The sequence below is a fragment of the Saimiri boliviensis genome, chromosome 11, assembly GCF_048565385.1.
Source record: "Saimiri boliviensis isolate mSaiBol1 chromosome 11, mSaiBol1.pri, whole genome shotgun sequence".
Classification (NCBI taxonomy): Eukaryota; Metazoa; Chordata; class Mammalia; order Primates; family Cebidae; genus Saimiri; species Saimiri boliviensis.
Genome location: NC_133459.1, coordinates 7856662 through 7878343, shown reverse-complemented (window position 1 = coordinate 7878343; position 21682 = coordinate 7856662). Strand labels below are relative to the sequence as shown.

Below are 21682 nucleotides of genomic sequence, written 5' to 3'. Positions count from 1 at the left end.
ACGAGAAAACGAATTTATTGCCAGGTGCGGTGGTGCATACGTGTAATCCCAGGTACTTGGAAGTCTGAGGCAGGAGAATCGCTGGAGCCCAGGAGTTCTGGGCTGTAGTGCGCTGTGCCAGTCAGGTGTTGGCACTAAGTCTGGCATCAGTATGGTGACCTCCCTGGAGCAGGGGACAACCAGGAGGCCTAAGGAGGAGTGAACCAGCCCAGGTCAGAAGTGGGTCAGGTCAAACTCCTGTGCTGACCAGTAATGGGATCGTGCCTGTGAATAGCCACTGCACTCCAGCCAGGGCGACATAGCAAGATCCTGTCCCTAAAAAAAAAAAAAAAAAAGAATTTATAAATTCATACTGATATTTCTAAATTTATGATAAAAGGGTTTTTATCTAGCTTTAAAAAAAATTTTTTTTTGAAACAGGGTCTTGCTTCATCACCCAGGCTGGAGTGCAGTAATGCAACCACAGCTCACGGTAGCCTTCACCTCCCAGGCTCAAGCAATCCTCCAACCTCAGCCTCCTGAGTAGCTGGACCCAGGCATGGACTACCATGCCTGGATAAATTTTTATTTTTTTGTAGAGACGAGGCCTCGCATGTTATCCAGGCTGGTCTTGAACTCCTGGGCTCCAGTGATCCTCCCACCTCAGTCTCCCAAAGTGCTGGGATTAAAGGTGTCGGCCACAAAGCCCAGCCTAATTTTTAAATTTGGGTCTCTGTTTTTATCTTGAAAATCTTGTTGCTAAGGACATTATCATAATTACTTGTGCTCGTATGGTAGTAGAGGATAGTAATTGACACACACACACAATTTCAAAATAACAATACCAGTATCATTACTACGAAGATTCCTAAGTACTGTTTAAGATTCCTTGGTACTTCTTCTTGTCCTTAGGATACACTGCACCAGGTACAAAATGAAAAATCCTGTGTCTAAAATAACATGAAAAAGTCTTTCTGTTGCTGGGCGTGGTGGCTCACACCTGTAATCCCAGCACTTTGGGAGGCCGAGGCGGGCGGACCACTTGAGGTCAGGAGTTCGAGACCAGCCTGACCAACATGGAGAAATCCCATCTCTACTAATAATACAAAAACTAGCCGGGCATGGTGGCACATGTCTGTAATCCCAGCTACTCAGGAGGCTGAGGCACGAGAAAGGCTTGAACCCAGGAGGCAGAGGTTGCAGAGAGCCAAGATCGTGCCATTGCATTACAGCCCGGACAACAAGAGCGAAACTCTGTCTCCAGGGGAAAAAAAAAAAGTCCTTCTGTGTTTACGCCACCGCCCTGTGTACAATTGTTCAATTGTTCTGCAGTATATTTATGTTGAAACATTAGTTGCATTTTGTTTCAGGGATGCTTTTTTCCTTCCGTACTTGATTTTGCTTTACAATTATGTAAAACCTAACGTTCCAAAGTCAAAACTACCAAACAGGGTACATCCAGAAAACTCCATCTTCCCACCCTACCCTCAGCACACTTCCCCCGCCTCCTCTTTTTAGGAAACCATTTTAATTGAGTTTTGGTTTCTTTTTCCCTTGTTTGTGCTTGGAAACATAAACAAAGACTTAACTATATTCATATTTCTAACTCTTCTTGTGCCATCTGTAAAATCGCTTTTTTCAGGATTAAAAATGTAGCCTAGAGGCCAAGGGCGACGGCTCTCGCCTGTAATCCCAGCACTTTGGGAGGCCAAGGCAGGCGGATCATCTGAGGTCAGGAGTTCGAGACCAGCCTGGCCAACATGGCTAAACCCCATCCCTCCTAAAAATACAAACACTAGCCGGGGCGTTGGTGGCATTGCACCTGTAATCCCAGCTACTCAGAAAGCTGAGGCAGAAGAATCCCTTGAGCCTGGGAGGCAGAGGTTGCAGTAAGCTGAGATCATACTACTGCCCTCCAGCCTGGGTGACAGAGTGAAACTCCATCTCAAAAAAAAAAAAAAAAAAAAAAAAAACGTAGCCCAGAGATCGTTCCTTCTGCAGTTCTCCGTTGCATGAATAGCACTGGTTTAGTCAACCAATCCCCAACTGATGAACATTTGCATTTTCTCCTGAATTTTGCTGGAATAATAGCATGAATGGCTTTTTTGCAAGTCTCCATTAAGGATAGATTTTCAGGGGTGGGAGAGTTGGGTCCCTGGACGCAGGCGAGGATAGTCCTGTTTCCATCTTGATTTCCTCGTCTGCCTCCCCACGTGAATGTGAGCGAGCTCCCTGGATGTGCCATGCACTCTGTGTCTCTAATTCATTACAGACACGCGGATCTGGCGGAAAGAATGAGTCTCACCACGTCACTCCCCTGCTGAAACGCTGCGGTCACTGCCATCACCCACAGCGTAAAATCCAAAACCCTCTAGTGGCACAGAAGACACTAGTGATGGCCTGACCTCTCTTGTCCTCACCCCCTCCTTCCGTGCCAGCAGCCTTGAACTTGGTCCTCAGACCTCACCAAATTGCTTCCACTTCCCAGGTGTCTTCCCATCAGCACAGGCTACACTCTCAGGTTACAAAACCCCCACCCCTCCCAGGTGAACGCGTTCTCAGCCTTCAAACCCCAGGACAAGCACCTGGATTTTAAACACAGGGGTTCCCTGATGGCTTCTTTCAGTGTCTGTCCTGCTCATCAGACCTGAGCTGTAGGAGTGTGAGATTGTCCTCACCTGTCTCTGAAACCCCAGCACTTAGTGCTATGTTGGGCTCAGAGCAGGTGCCCAGGAAAGCTTGTTGAGTTGTTGAGAAATGCTGAGTGTATGAGAAAATTACATTGTTTGCTAAGAAGAAGGACAGCGCCCCCACCCCCCCGCTTCCCCCCACCAACCCTGCAGTGGCAAACTGCTTGGGCATTCTGAAGTAGCAAGACAGCATATGTATATGATACACCGGTTAAAACAATCCTTTAAGCGCGGGTTATGTGACCTGTCCCCAGGCTCCCTTGTGGACAACGCTTTCTAGTTTGTCCGTGATCAGTGGTAAGCAGGCACCAGCTGCCCACCTAGTTTATCCTGGTTCTATGAGAAAACACAGAACACCTGTTTGCTAATAAGAATCACCTGTTCAGAGAGAATAACTACGTGGGGCAGCGTCTGCTCGAGGCCCTCGGTCCAGAATGCTGTCAGCTCCTGAGGCTCTCAGCTCGGAAGGCTGTTGGCCCCCGATAGTCCTACTTTGCTGTTCTATCTGGGTGTCCGCCTCTTAAAGCCTTCAGTGCCGCCTGGGTGGGGGGGCTCTACAGCCAAGCTGGTCTCGGTATTGAGTGAATGAAAGGTTTCCTATGATTAGAAGACTTGGGTTCAAATCTTGACTTTTTTTTTTTTTTGAGGCGGAGTCTCGCTGTGTCACCCAGGCTGGAGTGCAATGGCTGGATCTCGGCTCACTGCAACCTCTGCCTCCCAGGTTCAAGCGATTCTCCTGCCTCAGCCTCCCAAGTAGCTGGGACTATAGGCGTGCACCACCACATCCCACTAATTTTTTTTGTATTTTTAGTAGAGACGGGGTTTCACCATGTTGGCCAGGATGGTCTTGATCCCCTGACCTTGTGATCGGTGTGCCTCAGTCTCCCAAAGTGCTGGGATTACAGGCGTGAGCCACCTCACCCGGCCCAAATGCTGGCTTTTCACCTGCCACCTAGGAGATCTTGGGCAAGTTGGCATCTTGGTTTGCTTTCTGTAAACTGGGATAATGCAAGCTCACTGAGGGTGGCCTTCGGGGCTGAAGGCAGTCACGTGTGGTGAAAGTGCTTAGGATATGATCAGTAACGACGTGGAAGACCAAAGGTGACAGGAGCAGAAGGAATTCAGAAGAGCCTCAATCAGAGGTGAGGAGGAAGCTACGGCGTGGGTAAGTAAGGGGCATCGATTAAGGGAATGCATAAGTGACCAAGAAAAATAGTAGCAGCTGGGTGTGGTGGCTCACGCCCATAATCCCAGCACCCCGGAAAACCAAGGTAGGAAGATTGCATAAGCCCGGGAGGTTGAGGCTGCTGTGAAGCTAGGATCACCACTGCACTTCAGTCTGGACAACAGAGTAAGACCCTGTCTCCAAAAACAACAGTAAAAATAAAAAATAGGCCAGGCATGGTGGCTCACGCCTGTAATCCCAGCACTTTGGGAGGCCAAGGCAGACAGATCACGAGGTCAGGAGATTGAGATCATCCCGGCCAACATGGTGCAACCTTGTCTCTACTAATAAATACAAAAATTAGCTATAGGTGTGGTGGTGCGTGCCTGTAGTCCCAGCTACTCGGGAGGCTAAGGCAGGAGAATCACTTAAACCCGGGAGGTGGAGGTTGCAGTGAGCCGAGATCACACCTCTGCACTCCAGCCTGGCGACAGAGCAAGACTCCATCTCAAAAACAAAAAATAATAATGGCCACTCTTCTGGGTACTTCTCAGTGTTATTTAATGAAGCCACAGCCCTGTGAGACAGGCCACGTTGTCATCTGACATGACTCGTGGGATGCCTGAACAAGGCCCAGGGAGCAAGGCTCAGGCACCATCTGACCAAGGGGGTTTGCAGTGAGGTCCCCTCTCCTCCCTCCCTCCCGTCCTGGGAGCCCTTCTTCTTTCTCGTAGGAAGTAGAAAAGTTCCTCTTTAAAGTTTCCTTTTCTTGTTAAAGAGTAAGTGTGCTAATAACCGTTTTGTGAAGCCCTATCCTACGTAGCTGTGAGACACGCCATGCTTACAAGCACATACTACATTCTATGTCCTTGTACTTTCACCAAGATAACTGTGCTGGACGTGCTCACAGGCATGTCCCAGCTCTCCACTGTTTTTACCTGTTTAGAAAAGTTTGAAGTTGTTAACCAATCGGGTTTTAGTTTAAATTGTGAGGTCTGGCTCCAGGCAATGGAGATCAAACATAGCAGTAAGGACGACCCCAAATGCGTAAGGAAAACATAGCTGTTTTCCTTCGTTCATTGTACACTCGTGGCAAGATGGTTAGTGAGAGTACCCTTCCTGCAGTCCAGGAAGTAAAAATTGTGTTGCTGAGAGATCCTTTGTCTCAGTGCTGATTTTCTTTGTGGCACTGAGCATCTGTTCCCAACGTGTCTTTTCTCTTGCTTTTTTCTTTGACTCACAGCCACTGCTCCAAACTCCCCCACTGACCAATTCTCGATGTAAGATTCCCTTTCCAGAAGAATCTCTTTCTAGACCTGGCGTGGTGACCCATGCCTATAATCTCAGCACTTGGGAGGGCCGAGCCAGCAGGATCACCTGAAATCAGGAGTTTGAGACCAGCCTGGCCAACATGTTGAAACCTCGCCTCTATTAAAAATACAAAAATCAGCTGGGTGTGATGGTGCACACCTGTAATCCCAACTACTCAGGAGGCTGAGGCAGGAGAATTGTTGAAATCCAGGAGGCAGAGGTTGTAGTAAGCAAGATTGTACTACTGCATTTCAGCATAGACGAAAAAGTGAGACTGTCTCAAAAAAAAAAAAAAAAAAAACCTCTCCTTTTTATTAATCTTAGTCTTGGAAAATCCCTTCCACCTTGATCTGTATCCCTTCAGTGTGTGTGTGAAGGGGGAGGGGGGCAGGCAGAACAAAGAAGGGATATTGGAAGGACATTTTTAAATGATGAATTTCCAAAATTATTTTATTACATCCAATGCTAAAGGAAAGTTCAGGCTGGTTTGTAATTTAGACAGGTCAACATGTATGGTTTGATGGGAGAATAGTTAGGGTTCTATTTCCTTTAAATTTCTATTCCAATCAATTTCCACTGGTGATGTCTAACTCGGATCCCTTCTCATGCATGGAAGCCATCTCACTTCCTATCCAGGATGATAGTTTCCCCTCTTTCAATCCGAAACTCAACAGCTGCCCCAGAGGGAGCCGTGTGTTCCAGACATAACATGGTTTCTTAGACAGGGCAGGGTGTGGCTGCAGAGGACAGGCACCTCCTCTAGTTAGATCTGTCTTCAAGCTAGTTAATATTGGGTCTTTCCTCTGTTCAGTGCTCTTCTTAAGTACTCAAGATCTTTCTCAATCTTATGTAGGTAAAACTGGAATTCAGAGCCTAGAGTATATTCCATAAACCGAAGAGTTAGTTGGAAATGGTTAAATCTTGTACAGTCCGCACAAAAACAGAAGGGGGATGGCCAGACACCATACCAGCATCGTATTTTGGGGAAGTCTTTTGATTCCTTAGAATACTCTCCATGTGCCCACTGCATTGGCTTTAAGTATCTTCACTGTGTTTGAACTCAGGCTTCTAAGCCGCCCGGAGCCAAGCGTGGCATGTTGAGGAGGGTTCTATTCTTGGACTTTGGTCTCTTCTGGGATGCCCAGTGCCCCTCACCTGAGGAGATATAGGTGTTTTCTAGTAAATACATTGCAAGAGGTCTGTATTTGGACATTGTCTTGTTTTTGTAACTGACCTTGGTTTCACAGGTCATTCCTTGCGGGTGGGTTAATCATATCAACCCTGCTGGGGTACAGTTCTCTATAGAACAGTGAAATACCATGAGTCATGAAGCTGGGTTGACCAGAGCCAATCGCTGCTACATAGAAATCTGGATCTGGCCAGGCGCAATGGCTCATGCCTGTAGTTGCAGCACTTTGCGAGGCTGAAGTGGATGAATTGCTTGAGCTCAGGAGTTTAAGACCAGCCTGGGCCACATGGCCAAACCCCATCTCTACCAAAAAAAATACAAAAATTAGCTGAGTGTGGTGGTGCATGCTACTCCCAGGTATTTGGGAGGCTGAGGTAGGAGGATTGCTTAAGCCTTAGAGGTCGTGGATGCAGTGAGCCAAGATAACACCACTACACTCCAGCCTGAGTAAAAGAGTGAGACCCTATCTCAAAAAAAAAAAAAAAAAAAAGGCAAAAAAGTCTGGCCAGGCACGGTGGCTCATGCCTGTAATCCCAGCATTTTGGGAGGCCAAGTGGGTAGATCACATTAGGTCAGGAGTTCAAAACCAGCCTGACCTACATGGTGAAACCCTGTCTCTACTAAAAATACAAAATTAGTAGGGCATGGTGGTGCATGCCTGCAATCCCCGCTACTCAGGAGGCTGAAGCTTGAATCCGGGAGGTGGAGGTTTCAGTGAGCCAAGATTGTGCCATTACACTCCAGCCTGGGCAACAAGGCGAAACTTCGTCTCAAAAAAAAAAAAAAAAAAAAAAAAAAAAAAAAAAAAACAGAAAAGAAAAATCCAGGCCTGAGAGAAGGTGGGCCAAGATGATGGCCAGTCCTCTATTTTATAACGAGCAAAGGGAGATCACAATTCAGGTTTCCTGAGGGTCAGGAAGCCCTCTGATGCTGTACTTGGAGTTGAAGTAATAAATCCTAAACAGCGATTCTCGGTGGACCTCCAGGCAAATCGCAGCGTGGAGTACCTCAGTCTGGGGCAGGTACCTGGAACACCTGAGCTCCCTCGTGAGGAAATGCTAGAATGACTCTCTAGTGGAAAAAGCATTTCAGATGTGGCATAGGGAAAGATACACAGTCTGTTAGTGCCTATTGAATAGCCTAAAATTACTTTAGGGATAGCAGGGGAAAGGTGGCAACATTTAGAACTAGGAGACAGGCCGCGTGGTGGCTCGTGCCTATAATTCCAACGCTTTGGGAGGCCAGGCAGTTGGATCACCTAAGGTCAGTAGTTTGAGACAAGCCTGGCCAGCATGGTTAAACCCCATCTCTATTAAAAATACAACAATTAGCTGGGCGTGGTGGAGTGTGCCTGTAGTCCCAGCACTTTGGGAGGCCAAGGCTAGCAAATCATAAGGTCAGGAGTTCAAGACCAGCCTAACATGGTGAAACCCCATCTCTACTAAAAATATAAAAATTAGGCCAGGTGTGGTGGCTCATGCCCTGTAGTCCCAGCACTTTGGAATGCCAAGATGGGTGAATCATGAGGTCAGGAGTTCAAGACCAGCTTGGCCAACATGGTGAAACCCTGTCTCTACTAAAAATACAAAAAATTAGCTGGGGGTAGTGGCGGCCACCTGTAATCCCAGCTACTCAGGAGGCTGAGGCAGGAGAATCCCTTGAACTTGGGAGGTGGAGGTTGCAGTGAGCCAGTGAGATTGTGCCACCTCACTCCCACCCGGGCGACAGAGCGAGACTTTGTCTCAAAAAATTAAAAAATTTAAAAAACTAGGAGACAGACCCGTGAGTCTAAGCTCCCTTTGTTCAGCCTGCTTGCAATTGGACCTGTTGAAAATGACATCACCTTTGGAAAAAGGGATTCTTGCTGTTAATGTCGTATACGGTGTAACACAGGGAAAGATCACTACAGCTGATGGCTGTTTTTCCCCTCCGTTAGTGTTGTATTGGAGGAGTCAGTTGATACAAGAGTAAACAGTAAGTGAATCAGGAAGGAAAGATGGGGAGAAAATCACAAATAGGACTCACTGGAGTGGAAGGTGAAAATGTAAAAGTTTTAAAAGGTACTTGTAAAGATGCGGTAAGGCCAAACGAGGTGGCTTATGTCTATAATTCCAGCACTTTGGGAGGCTGAGGTGGGACGATTGCTTAAGGCCAGGAGTTTGAGACCAGCCTGAGCAACATAGTGAGATTTCATCTCTACAAAAAATACGAGAAAAAAATTAGCTGAGTGTGGTGGTGTGTGCCTGCAGTCCCCACTATCGGGGAGGCTGAGGTGGGAGGATCACTTGAGCCTCGACGGTTGAGGCTGCAGTGAACTGTGATTGTGCCACTGAGCTCCAACCTGGGCAACAGAGTGATATCTCATCTCAAAAAAAAAAAGTGGGATAATATTGAGTAAACAATACTGAGAGGAGACTGATTCCACTGTACTGAAAAATGTAAAAGCATCAGGAATGGTTAACAGAATAGGTTTTAAGGACGATGGCTTCAGGGACTGTGTACGGTTCACTACAACTTTACAGAAAGACAAAATGAAGATGAGGAGGTTGTGAAATATTTACATTCTTGCCAACACAGAAATGAGGTGAGGCAAGGACACAGCTGGAGCTCCAGCCAAGGAATTCCAGGAAGCAGTGGAGGCTGGACTGCCCGCCTGCTTCCAGCACGCTGGGGCCTGGGGCCTGCCCCCCAGGCAGATGCAGTACACTCTATGTGGTCTAGTTAACTCCACCTTGAAAGAATGTATAGGAGGCGTTGGGGGTGGGTTCATATCAAGATGTACAGGAAATAACTAAGATCAAGATGTACAGGAAATAACCTGAGTGGGGTTAACAAGGTTAACTTGGCCGGGCACGGTGGCCCACGCCTGTAATCCCAACACTTTTGGATTGAGGTGGTTGGACCACTTGAGGTCAGGAGTCCAAGACCAGCCTGGCCAACATGCCAAAACCCCATTGCTATTTAAAAAATACAAAAATTAGACAGACCTGGTGTCGAGTGTTCGTAATCCCAGCCTCTAGGGAGGCTGAGGCAGAAGAATTGCTTGAACCCAGGAGGTGGAGGTTGTAGTGAGACAAGATTGCACCCTGTACTCCAGCCTGGGCGACAGAGCTAGACTCTGGCTCAAAAAACAAAACAAAACAAAAAAAAAGTCCCTTGAACCTACACTCTTATGAGAGCTGCTGGATGTTACGGTCATCTTGCTTCTCCTACGGTCTCTAGCCAAGACTAGGTAGGTGATAAATCACGGAGTTGTCTCTCCTGATGTCTCTTGTGTTCTATTCACTGGCATCCCTGCCTGGACTGGGAAGAAGTCATCACCCTCTGCCCGAGTCCTGTGCAGCTTGGCCCATGTGGGCCTCCTGCTACTGAAATGACTCTCCTTCCCTTCCTATTGCCAGAAGAGACGGGTCCACCTAGAGGAAGGAGCAAAACAGGAGTTAATCAACTGCAGAAGGTAAACGAGTCGATCCCACTCACCCTGACTTGGGAGGTACACGAAGTTGGATTCCACTACTCTGTGGTTCAGGGGCTGGGTCCTGCGGTAATCATTCTGGATGGTCTTGTTTTGGTGATCCAGTAAGGAGTTCTCCAGCTTCCAAACCTGGGGCAATGTAAGTGCATTAGAGAGGGGAAGAGGCACTGGGTAATTTAAAAGAAGTAACGATTAGCCGGGCACGTGGCTCACGCCTGTAATCCCAACACTTTGGGAGGCCAGAGCGGGCAGATCACTTGAGCAAAGGAGTTGGAGACCAGCCTGGACAACATGGAAAGACCCCTTCTCTACTAAAAATACGAAACTTAGCTGAGCACGGTGGCATGCACTTGTAATCCCAGCTACTCGGGAGACTCAGGCAGGAGAATTGCTTGAACCCGGGAGGTAGAGGCTGCAGTGAGCCAATTTCATGTCACTGCACTCCAGCCTGGGAGACAGCGAAACTGTCTCAAAAAAAAAAAAAAAAAAAAAAAAAAAAAAAAAAAAAACAATTGGGCTAGAGCTTGGATTTATTTAACCCTGATAAAGTGACTGTAAGACGATCTCAAGTCCAGGGAGGTTCTGGGTGCCGCATGAAAGGCATTACTCCGGAACTCATCTCCCCCTGAGTTCTTCCAGCAGGTATCTGCGCACAGTCTCTTTTCAGCTTTTTATATGAGTCTTTGTCCAATAGTACAAAGGAGAGAAAGAAGTAAGCAAAAATATATCAAGTTTTTGCTTGGCAAACTCAGTTTGTTTTTTAAAAATGTCTGGTTTTTTTGTTTTTTTGTTTTTTGTTTTTTGTTTTGAGACACTCTCGCTTTGTCACCCAGGCTGGAGTGCAGTGGCGCAATCTCGGCTCGCTGCAACCTCTGCTTCCCGGGTTCAAGTGATTCTCCTGCCTCAGCCTCCCAACTGGCTGGGACTACAGGTGCCTGCCACCATGCGCAGCTAATTTTTATATTTTTAGTGGAGATGGGGTTTCGCCATGTTGGCCAGGCTGCTCTCAAACTCCTCAGGCCATCTGCCTGCCTCTGCCTCCCATAGTGCTGGGATTACAGGTGTGAGCCACTTCACCCAGCCTGAAAATGTCTGTATTTTGTCTGTATCCTTGAAAGGCACTTCTGCTGCACATACAATGCTATACTGGCTATTTATTTTTCTCAGCACTTTGGATTATGTTTCCACTCCCTTCTGACTTTCACTGTTGCTATGTTGAATCAACTCTCTGTCTAATAATACTCTTTTCGTGACAATCTGTCTTTTCTTTCTGGCTGATTTTTTAAATTGTTTCTTTGTCTTTGATGGTTTCACTGCGATGGATTTAGTGCAGGATGTTGGGTATTCACACACATGTATCTATACTCACCCAGAGAGAGACAGAGAAACTAATTGGTATTCTTGAATATGTGACTTGGTATCTCTTCCTGAAAATTGTCAGCCAGTATTTTGTCAAATCATGCCTCTTCCCTGCTCTGCCTCTCTTCTAGGATTTTGATTAGACATTTACTAGACCTTGCCACTGTACAACGTCGCTTCACTTCTTTTTATAGCTCCATCTCTTTTTCTCTTTGTGCTGCATTCTAGATAATGTTATTGGCTCTCTCCAATTTACTAATTCTCTCTCAAACTGTATCTAACATGCTGTTAAACGCATTCATTGGGTTATTTATTTATTTATTTTGGAGACAGAGTCTCACCCTGTTGCCTAGGCTGGAGTGCAATGGTGTGATCCAGGCTCACTGCAACCTCCGCCTCCCAGGTTCAAGCGATTCTCCTGCCTTGGCCTCCGGAGTAGCTGGGATTACAGGTGTGCCACTCAACATGCCCGGCTAATTTTTTGTATCTTTAGTAGAGGCAGAGTTTCACCATGTTGGCTAGGGTGGTCTTGAACCCTTAACATCATTATCTGCCCGCCTCAGACTCCCAAAGTGCTGGGATTACAGGCATGAGCCACCATTCCTGGACAATTTTTTTTTTTTTTTTTTTTTTTTTTTAGACAGAGTTTTGCTCTGTCACCCAGGCTGGAGTGCAGTGGTGCAATCTCAGCTCACTGCAACCTCTACCTCCCGGGTTCAAGTGATTCTTCCACCTTAGCCACCCAAGTAACTGGGATTATAGGCACACACCACCATACCTAGCTAATTTTTTGTACTTTTAGTAGAGAAAGGGTTCCACCATGTTGGCCAGGCTGATCTCAAACTCCTGGCCTCCCAAAGTGCTGGGATTATAGGTGTCATACACTGTGACAGGCGTGGATTGTTAATTTTTGATACCATTTTTCCATTTCTAGAAATTCTATTTGGGTTTTTTCCCAAGTCTGGCTGCCCATTTTAATACTTTTTCATTCTTTTCTCATATTTAAACCTCTTTTTTTTTATACATACCAAATATTCTTATGTCATATTAATTGATAATTCCACTAACTGAAATCTTTGTAGGTCTGAATCTGCTGGTTCTCATTTATAATGTCTCTTTTTCTCATATGTTTTGTGGAGGTTTTTTTCCTTAATTGAGCTAATTTCAGGTAACTTTATTTGTGAAAATTCTTCTAGGTCTGGATTTAAGATCATTTTTCTGGAGATAATTGACCGTTTGCTTGTCAGGTGCCTGGGGACACTTCCAGCCTGATTGGCAACATTCTGGGGTGTGGGTGTCCTTGAGCAGGGGTCTGTTCCACCTTTTCTAAGAAAACAAAAAGTTTAAGAAACAGAGATGGCCAGGCGCAGTGGCTCACACCTGTAAGCCCCGCACTTTGGGAGGTGGACACAGGCAGATTGCTTGAACCTAGGAGTTCGAGACCTGCCTGGGCAACACAGTGAAACCCTACCCCTACTAAAAATAAAAACTAGCCGGGCTTGGTGGTGCATGCCTGTAATGCCAGCTCGAGAGGCTGAGGCAGGAGAATTTGCTTGAATCCGGAAGGCAGAGGTTGTAGTGAGCTGAGATTGCACCACTGTGCTTGATGACAGAGCGAGATGCCGTCTCAAAAAAAAAAAAAAAGAAGAAGAAGAAAGATGGGTGGGCAGGTGAGACACAGTAGCCCTGCATGCAAAAAATGCCATAGGATCCCCAGTGGTTGACGTTAGCTGAGATTCTGGGAACAGTCTTGTTAACCAGGTCAAAGGGCAAGACTTTGGCAAAGCGACACCATACACTACCTGCATCCTGGAGAGCTTGACGAAATCTGCCAGCACAAACCAGTGGACGTTCTCGGTGCAGGGCGGAGTGGTGAGCGAGCCCTGGTAGCTGTAGTAGTGCTGGAGGTTCTCGGGCAGCATGTCCTGAACGTCAAGGCCAGTCAGAGTTGTGCTTTGTCCTAACCAAAAAGACAGAAGGTCATAGAATGTCAGGGACCACTGCTGCCCCCCGGGAGGACAGCTCAGGCCCAGGCCTCGCCAGAGTCAGTCTCTTGAGTTCAGCAGAACACAGAAGCTGATGATCAGGAAATAATTTCCCAGTGTACTTCTCCCTGGAAGGGATTGAGAGGACAGGCTTTCGGGATAGATGCACTCAGACACCTCCTCCTGCTGAGTGGTCTCGGCCGGGTGCTCACTCCACGGCCATTTCCTCATCCGTAAAAAGGGAATAATCAGCAGAATTGCTATGAGGGAAGGGGGAATAACGTCTGGAAAGCAGCTGGCATTGAACTGGTACATAGGGAAGTATTCCCAAGTGTAACTGCCACAGTCACCATTAGCATGGCTAGGCAGAGGATACATTTTATGCTCAGTGAAAGAAAGAAATAGGCCCCTGAAGGCTTCTGGGTAAGTGCCCTCGAAGAAAGACCAAAATGCCTTGGTTTAGGCTCATTGGGCAGTAGGTGGGCAGCAGTTATCAATGCAGAATCAGGCCTGGCACAATGCCCCACACCTGTCATCCCAGCACTTTGGGAGGCTGAGGCAGGTGGATCACGAGGTCAGGAATTCGAGACCAGCCTGACCAACATGGTGAAACCTAGTCTCTACTAAAAACACAAAAATTAGCTGGGCGTGGTGGCAGGCACCTGTAATCCCAGTTACTCAGGAGGCTGAGGCAGGAGAATCGCTTGAACCTGGGAGGTGGAGGTTGCGGTGAGCCAAGATCGAGCCACTGCACTCCAGCCTGGGTTCCAGAGCGAGACTCCATCAGGAAGGGAAGGGGAGGGGAGGGGAGGGGAATAATAATTCTAATAATACCAGCTTAGCTATCTATGGATTTCTGTCCAACTGCATTCAGCTCTTTGGCTGCCGGCTCTGAGTTGGTCTGGGCTTTGCCAGGTGAGTTTGTGGAGGGGTGGAGGGGTGGAGGGTTGAAGATATAGAGGGTGTCTGCATGGGAGTGCTGAGCGACCCTTGAGAGTGTTGGCATGGGATAGCCTGTGGAATCTAAGCTGGGAGAGAGATGAAAGGACCAGGGGTCACCAGGAGCAAGACTGCGGAAGCCCCAGGGTTGGAGGACTCAGGTCAGGTCAGTTGCAGGAGGAGCTGGGTGCTGAAGTCAGAGGACTGGGTGGCTGAGGGGTGTGGCCAGAATGGGATGTGTGAGGTCCAGGATGCAGAGCTGATGTGGTTATAGCTCAAGGTCTAGTGTTGACCCTGGGCAGGAGATTGCTCCCATAAGAACGCTGCCTTCTGGAGGCAGAGGGGGTGGAAGATCACCCCGAATGTCTGTATGTCCAAGTATGATGACAAGCGGCTTCGCTCTTGACATTCATCTCAGCTTGGAACCAGGGTGAACATCTCTCTAGCGGCCAGGACTGTCACTGCCAGCTGGGATAAGAGTCAATGAAGTGAGGCTATCCCTACTTAGTGGAACTCCTGCCAGAAGTTCCAGTCATGAGAATTGACATGTAGAATTTATGAGCAGGTTTCTCAGAGAAGTTTGCTGCCTAAGCCAACAGCAGAAATCACTGGAACAAGTGACCTTGCACAGGGAGGGGTGGACCCCTCAGCAGGCCCACTGGCCACCCTCCCCGCCAGCACCAATCCCTTGCCCCCTGGGCCCACCCCACACTCACACTCTTGCTCACTCCCATCCCTCCTGCAGCCGCAGTTGGCTTCCCTTACCTGGGTACTTGATGTTGGCCAGATGAGAAATGAAGTTGCTGTAGTAAGTATTTTCAGGGTAATCCTTCACCTGCAGCGAAACGCAAAGCACTGAGCATGAGTGAAGAAGAGGCCCCAGCCCACCATCTCTACCAATCCAGCCCGTCAGCTTTCTAGCTGATTGGGCAGAGCCTAGAGAGTAAGGAGAGGCAGCCTGTGCCCCTGCTGTGTTTTGACGGAGACAATCTGAGTGTTCTTTGCTACCAACTGCACAGGTTCATGCGTCTTTCCAGAAAGGCACTATCTAAACTATTTTGGCAGCTTCCAGGGAAAGAAGCTTCTCGGTCATTGGTGATGCTCTCAGAAATGGCCAAAAGTTACTCTTTAAAAAATGTCCTCTGTGTACTTGTTTTCTTTGTTGTTGGTTTTTATTTGTTTTGTTTTTGTTTTTGTTTTTTTTGAGACAGAGTCTTGCTCTATTGCCCAAGCTGGAGTGCAATGGCACGATCTTGGCTTACTGCAACCTCTGCCTCCTGGGATCAAGCGATTCTCCTGCCTCAGCCTCCTGAGTAGGTGGGATTACGGGCACCTACCACCATGCCCAGCTAAATTTTTTTGTATTTTTTTGTATTTTTAATAGAAATGGGGTTTCACTATGTTGGCCAGGCTGGTCTTGAACTCCTGACCTCGTGATCCACCGACCTCGGCCTCCGAAAGTGCTGGGATTACAGGTGTGAGCCACTGTGCCCGGCCGGTGTGCTTGTTTTGGGCATTGTCAGCCACAGTCAGATTCTTTGTGATGAGGAGGGCTTCATCTCATGAGCTCCCTTCTTCATCCTCAGGACTTCCGACAGAGAGCCGGAAGTCCGGGGCAAACCAGCTGCGGTTCCCTTAACACTAGATCACTCTTTTCTGTGAGTATTGACTTTAAAGGTCAGAAAAGTTGCTTTGGGTGAAAAAAGTCTATTTTGAATGGCTATTTTCAGTCAAGCGGTGCTGATTCGAGTCTTTCACTGTGTATAAATGTGGCTTTCTTGGCTTTATGACTGTATTTGCTATTTGTTTTCCGGATGTCTCGTGCCATTTTTGTTCCATTGGTCCACCTTTGCTGCCTTCTTTTGTGTTGAGCAAATATTTCTCATGTACCATTTAATCATTTTAATTATTCTTAGTAGTTGCTCGAGTGATTCCCATATACAATTCAATCCCAATCTTGGTCAGGTTCATATTTTTAATTTCAGTAAAAGCAACTTTGCTTCAAAAAAGCTCTGTTTCTTCCTCATCCTTTCTCCTATTTTGCCCTCAGGTCCAGCACCACGGCCCTGAGCTCCCCATGTGCTGCCTCATCGCACTCCTGCACCAAGGCCCGGTAATCCATCACATGAGTCGCCTTGGAGGCCTTGGCCACAGCATTCCCACGTTCTGAGAAGTACTTGGAAATGGTTGTCTGGAAAGCTTCCACTTTGGTCTTGACACCATTCACCCTCTTTAGCACCTTCTCCTGGATTGCTACCCCAAAATCATTTCTATCTTCCATCTTGGGGATCAGGTGCTGGATCCATGTGGTCACCAGAATGCATTTCTCTTTGAGAGTCCAGACTTCTGGCTGAACCAGGGCAAGCAGGGACAGGACTTTCTCATTCCCAGGGAGAAATCCACACGTAGGGACTTCTTTCTTCTCCTGCTTATCTGTTTCCATCTCGTCATCCTTGGGTGGAGGATCTGGGATGGGGATGTCCAGTGGGGCCTGGAGGGAAGTCAGGTCAGCCACACTGAGGGAGTCCTCTTGAAGAGCTGATTCAGGGATATGATTTTCTGTGGCAAGAATCTGTAGAGGAATTCCTCAGCCTCCTGGAAAAGATTCTGCCTGAAGACCTCCACCTGTTTGCGGGCCTCCCTGCTCAGGCACTCCCCACAAGGCTTGGCCATGCTGCTTCAGGTTGCTAGATCTCTGGTCTCTGTTCCTTTTTCTTCTGTCTTTATTCTCTGTTTTTCAGATTGGATCATTTCATTGCTCTATCTTCAAATGCACTGATTCTTTTTTTCTTCTGCTGCCTCACATCTGCTTTGGGCTCATCTAGTGATTTTTCACTTTGTTTATTGTACTTTTCAACTCTAGAGTTTCCATTTGGTGCATCTTTGAAACCCCCTTTTTAGAGTCATTGTCATCATATTTTCCTTCAATTCTTTGAACATAGCTTCTTTCCATTCTTCAAACATTTATGATAGTTGTTTTATTTTTATTATTTTTCTCCCAGCCACAGCGTAACAGTTATTTTAAAGTCGTGTCTACCTAATCACTCTGGGTCCACTCAGGTCAGTTTCTACTGATTGTTTTGAGGGTTTTTTTCCCCTCATTAAGTATGGATTACATTTTCCTATTTCTTTGTATGCTCAACTTTTTTTTTTTTTTTTTTTTGAGATGAAGTCTCATTCTGTCACCCAGGCTGGAGTGTAGTGGCGTTATGTTGGCTCACTGCAGCCTCTGCCTCCTGGGTTCAAGTGATTCTCCTGCCTCAGCCTCCCGAGTAGCTGGGACTATAGGCACATGCCTGGCTAATTTTTTATATTTTTAGTGGGGATGGGGTTTCACCATGCTGGCCAATCTGGTCTCAGACTCTTGACCTCAGGTGTTCACCTGCTTCAGCCTCCCAAAGTGCTGGGATTAAGGTGTGGGCCACCGTGCCCAGCCTGCATGCCCAACTTTTATTGCTGCAAACCGGATGTTTTAGATAATATATAGCAGGAAGGCCTGATTCTGATTTTTGTCATTGTCCTCCAGCATTCTGTGTGTGTGTTTATTTAGTAACTTGTCTGGATTTGGTCTGCAGGCTCTGTCTCCCAAGCAGTATGCAGCAGCTGATGTCTGTGCTCAGTTTTTAAATCTTATTTGTATTCTTTGGGGCTGAATTCCTAGGCGTTACCTATGGTCAACATAGCGTCACCTATGGTCAACATAGCGTCATGGTCAGTAAAATGATTTGAGCAGAAGTTGTGCTCAAACCCCTTGAGCCCCTAGGACTCCACCTGATGGACCTGTGTGTAGGTTTCAAAGCACATTCAAAGTTCAGCTAGTTCTCATGTTGGCTTCAGCTTTGCCTTTTTATCAGACTCCATTAGGGTGTTTATGTAGCCCTTCTGTCTCTCTCTCCTTTCCAGGATCTTCCCCATTAAATTTCTGACTTGTTTCTCACTCACCATTCACTGTAACTGGGACTGCAGCCTCAGACTCTCAGAGCTGCAAGTTTTTCCTGTTTGCTCTCTGTGTTTTCTGTCAAGCTTACCACTTTTACTGACATCATTCCTGAGCATGGTTTTCAACTTCCACCTCAAATCAAGTCAGCTCCGCTGCCCAGGCAGTGAAGCTGCTGGTTTTCCTGACCAGCTTTGCCTGATAAAACTAACTTGCTGACCAAGTTAGGGGGTGTGGATGGGAACATCCCCAGGAAAGACGTCTACAGATATTCATTACTCTTACCCAATTCTAGCCATTTTCCATGAATAAATGTCTCAATTTGCTGTTTGCCCAGGATCCATTTCCAGAGCATTGAAATGGTGGGGTTTTTTTTTACAATTTTATCTAATTTAATACTTATTTCAGGGGGACTGGATTCCTGCCTATTCTAGTTACTTAGCCTGAAGTCCCACCTTCTAGACTTTTTTTTTTTTTGAGACAATGCTTCACTCCTGTTGCCCAGGCTAGAGTGCAATGGCACAATCTCAGCTCACTGCAACCCCCATCTCCTGGGTTCAAGCAATTCTCCTGCCTCAGCCTCCCGAGTAGCTGGGATTACAGGCATGTGCGCCACTACTCTCTGCTAGTTTTGTATTTTTAGTAGAGACAGGATTCTCCATGTTGATCAGGCTGGTCTCAAACTCCTGATCTCAGGTGATTTGCCTACCTCGGCCTCCCAAAGTGCTGGGATTACAGGCATGAACCACCATGCCTAGCCTTTTTTTTTTTTTTTTTTTTCTTTTTGAGCTGGAGTCCAGCTTTATTGCCCAGGCTGGAGTGCAGTGGCAGGATCTCAGCTCACTGCAGCCTCCACCTCCCGGGTTCAAGTGATTCTTCTGCCTCAGCCTCCCAAGTAGCTGGAATTACAGGCTCCTGCCACCATGCCCAGCTAATTTTTCTATTTTTAGAAGAGATGGGATTTTGTCATGTTGGTCAGGCTAGTCTCGAACTCCTGACCAGAAATGCAGAGGTGTTAGCTGGGCATGGTGGTTCAGGCCTGTAATCCCAGCACTTTGGGAGGCTGAGGTGGGTGGATCACCTGAGGTCAGGAGTTCTCAACCAGCCTGGCCAACATAGTGAAACCCTGTCTGTACTAAAAATACAAAAATTGGCCAGATGTGGTGGCAGGTGCCTGTAATCCCAGCTACTTGGGAGGCTGAGGCAGGAGAATCATTTGAACCCAGAACGCGGAGGTTGCAGTGAGCCAAGACTGCACCATTGCACTCCAGTCTCGGCAACGAGTGAAATTCCATCTCAAAAAAAATAAAAGAAATGCAGAGGTGTTGCCTTTGTCTGATTGGGTTGGAGGCTTCCCCTTGCCCTTCAGACACTCCGTGTCTAGTCAAACCCCTCCGTGATTCCAGCTCTTTTAAGTCAGCTTGCCCAAGTTAACCAGGGTCTGGAGATTGATGACAGAGGGAGCACAGTGACCGTGACCGTGAGCAGGAGCTGGAAGAAGAGGGTCGATCTTCATCCAGTCAATGTCTCCAAGAACTGTGAGCTCGGGAGAGGACGAAGAGTGATCATAAAGACTGTTCAACCAGACTTCACACCTTGTTTGGACATCCACCGATAACTTCAGATGCAGACACACGTGGGTGGTTTCTGCTTACCTCAATGAAGGCTGCCAGTACAGCCAAGCCGTCCTGCGCGTCTTGGGCTGTCTCATAGCTCTGGTATTTGGAATTGTAGTGAACAACGTGAATCTGTAAGAGCAAGGTAGGGTGGGTCAAGGGCAGTTCACAGCAATTCAGATGCTTAAGGTTTCCAGGGAAGAAGGAGGAGAAAGAAAGGGGCTCCATCCGAGGCCTCAGACCGTTCCACACCAGCAACTTGGACCTCCATCTCCCTCTGGGCTGCAAATCCCATCTATCACGACTAGAAACTTTCCCAAGAATGGAAAGAACAAGAGTGGGATTCTGGAAGACGGCAGTTCCAGGGTGTTCCCCTGACCACACCTCCCTCCAGGCAGACGAGCTGGCAGAGCTGGGGTTCTCCTGAGGTGTCTGGCGGTTTGCCGGGAGGATGAGCTTATGCCTCCTTGTCCCAGACAGCCACTGTTAAATTGTAGTCATCTTAAAGACGAATTCTGGCCAAAGAGGGAACTCAGAAAATCTAACACCGGCCAGGTGCAGTGGCTGATGCCTGTAATCCGGCACTTTGGGAGGCCCAGGTGGGCGGATCACTTGAGGTCAGGGGTTTGAGACTGAGATCAGCCTGGCCAACGTGGTGAAACCCCATCTCTACTAAACAATTAACTGGGCGTGGTGGCAGGTGCCTGTAATCCCAGCTTCTCTGGTGGCTGAGGCAGGAGACTCACTTGAACCCAGGGGACAGAGGTTGCAGTGAGCCAAGATCACGCCACTGCACTCCAGCCTGGGCGAAAGGGTGAAACCGTGTCTCAAAAAAAAGAAAAGGAAAGAAAATCTAGCACATAGAAATCCAGCTGAAACAAAGGAGTGTTCGCCACACCCTGTGGGCTGTTGTCCTGCAGCCTGAGCTTGCCTATACCCCGGTCACAGAGCAGTGACCAGTCAAGAGCTGTAGAGTAAATAAAAAATAAAACTTCAGGATGATTTAACTGCTACCATTGCACAGTCTTTGGCTGTTTTTGTTTGTTTTATCCCTCAGATTGGAGTGCAGCAGCATAATCGGGACTCACTGCAGCCTCAACCTCCTGGCCTCAAGCGATCCTCCCCCCTCAGCCTCCTCAGGAGCTGGAACTATACGCATGTGCCACCACTCCAGGATAATTTATTATTATTATTACTTTTTGTAGACACAGGATCTCACTATGTTGCAAACTCCAGGACTCAAGCAATTCCCCTGCCTTGACCTCCCAAAGTGCCAGAATTATAGGCATGAGCCAGCTCACCCAGCCTTGGCTGTTTTAATAAGAAAAGTGACAGCCGGGCACTGTGACTCACGCCTATAATCCTTTAGGAGGCTGAGGCGGGTGGATCACCTGAGGTCAGGAATTCGAGATTAGCCTGGCCAACATAGTGAAACCCCATCCAGCCAATGTTTTGTAAAAACACAAAACTTATCAGGCATGCTGGCATGTGCCTGTAATCCCAGTTACTTGGGAGGCTGAGGCAGGAGAATCACTTGCACCCAGGAGGCAGACGTTGCAGTGAGCTGAGATTGCGCCACTGCACTCCAGCCTGGGTGACAGAGTGAGAAGAGAATCTGTCAATGAATAAGTGACTATGGGGTTTGAAGGAAAGAGAACGCAGTGGGGGTCCTCACGTACCTCAATCACGTGTCTGATCCCGTCCACAGTGTGCTCAGAGCCGCTGATGTCCGAAGATGCTCCACCCCAGTGAAAGTGCATCTGCTGGGCTATGTACACGGTGCCATTGGCGTCTGTTATGCGCATGGTGTCGGGCAGGCTGATCTGCACTGGAGAGACGGGGTGGGGATGAGAGGCGCGGGTGAGCACAGAGGGGTCAGGCCTGCAGGCCAGGGAGCTTCTCTGCTTTTCTGCTCAAATGCACCATTCAGTGAACATTTTGAATCTGCTCTGTCAGGATCTGTGGCAGGTACTGTGATGAAAAAATGAATAAGTGATTGTCCCTATATTCAAGGAACTTCATAAAGTAGCCAATAGC

At 47.6% G+C, this 21682-nt stretch overlaps 1 protein-coding gene and 1 pseudogene across 3 annotated transcripts in view; both read right to left on the bottom strand.

The window, feature by feature from the left end:
- CA6 (carbonic anhydrase 6) overlaps positions 1 to 21682 on the bottom strand; it is a 38816-nt gene continuing 17134 nt past the window's right edge. Inside the window, exons 4-9 of one of the 3 annotated variants that reach the window (XM_074380016.1) lie at positions 21325 to 21473; positions 19685 to 19777; positions 14858 to 14927; positions 12971 to 13128; positions 9815 to 9938; positions 1 to 315 (exon numbers count right to left, since the gene is read on the bottom strand). In XM_074380016.1, the coding sequence (XP_074236117.1) occupies positions 230 to 315; positions 9815 to 9938; positions 12971 to 13128; positions 14858 to 14927; positions 19685 to 19777; positions 21325 to 21473 (680 nt within the window). In that variant the 3' untranslated portion in view covers positions 1 to 229. Of the gene's footprint in view, positions 316 to 5587; positions 6301 to 9814; positions 9939 to 12970; positions 13129 to 14857; positions 14928 to 19684; positions 19778 to 21324; positions 21474 to 21682 lie in introns of those variants that run through there. The other 2 variants (XM_074380017.1, XM_039474012.2) reach the window with 2 other exon arrangements.
- LOC141580203 (proteasome activator complex subunit 2 pseudogene) lies at positions 14946 to 17247 on the bottom strand (annotated as a pseudogene).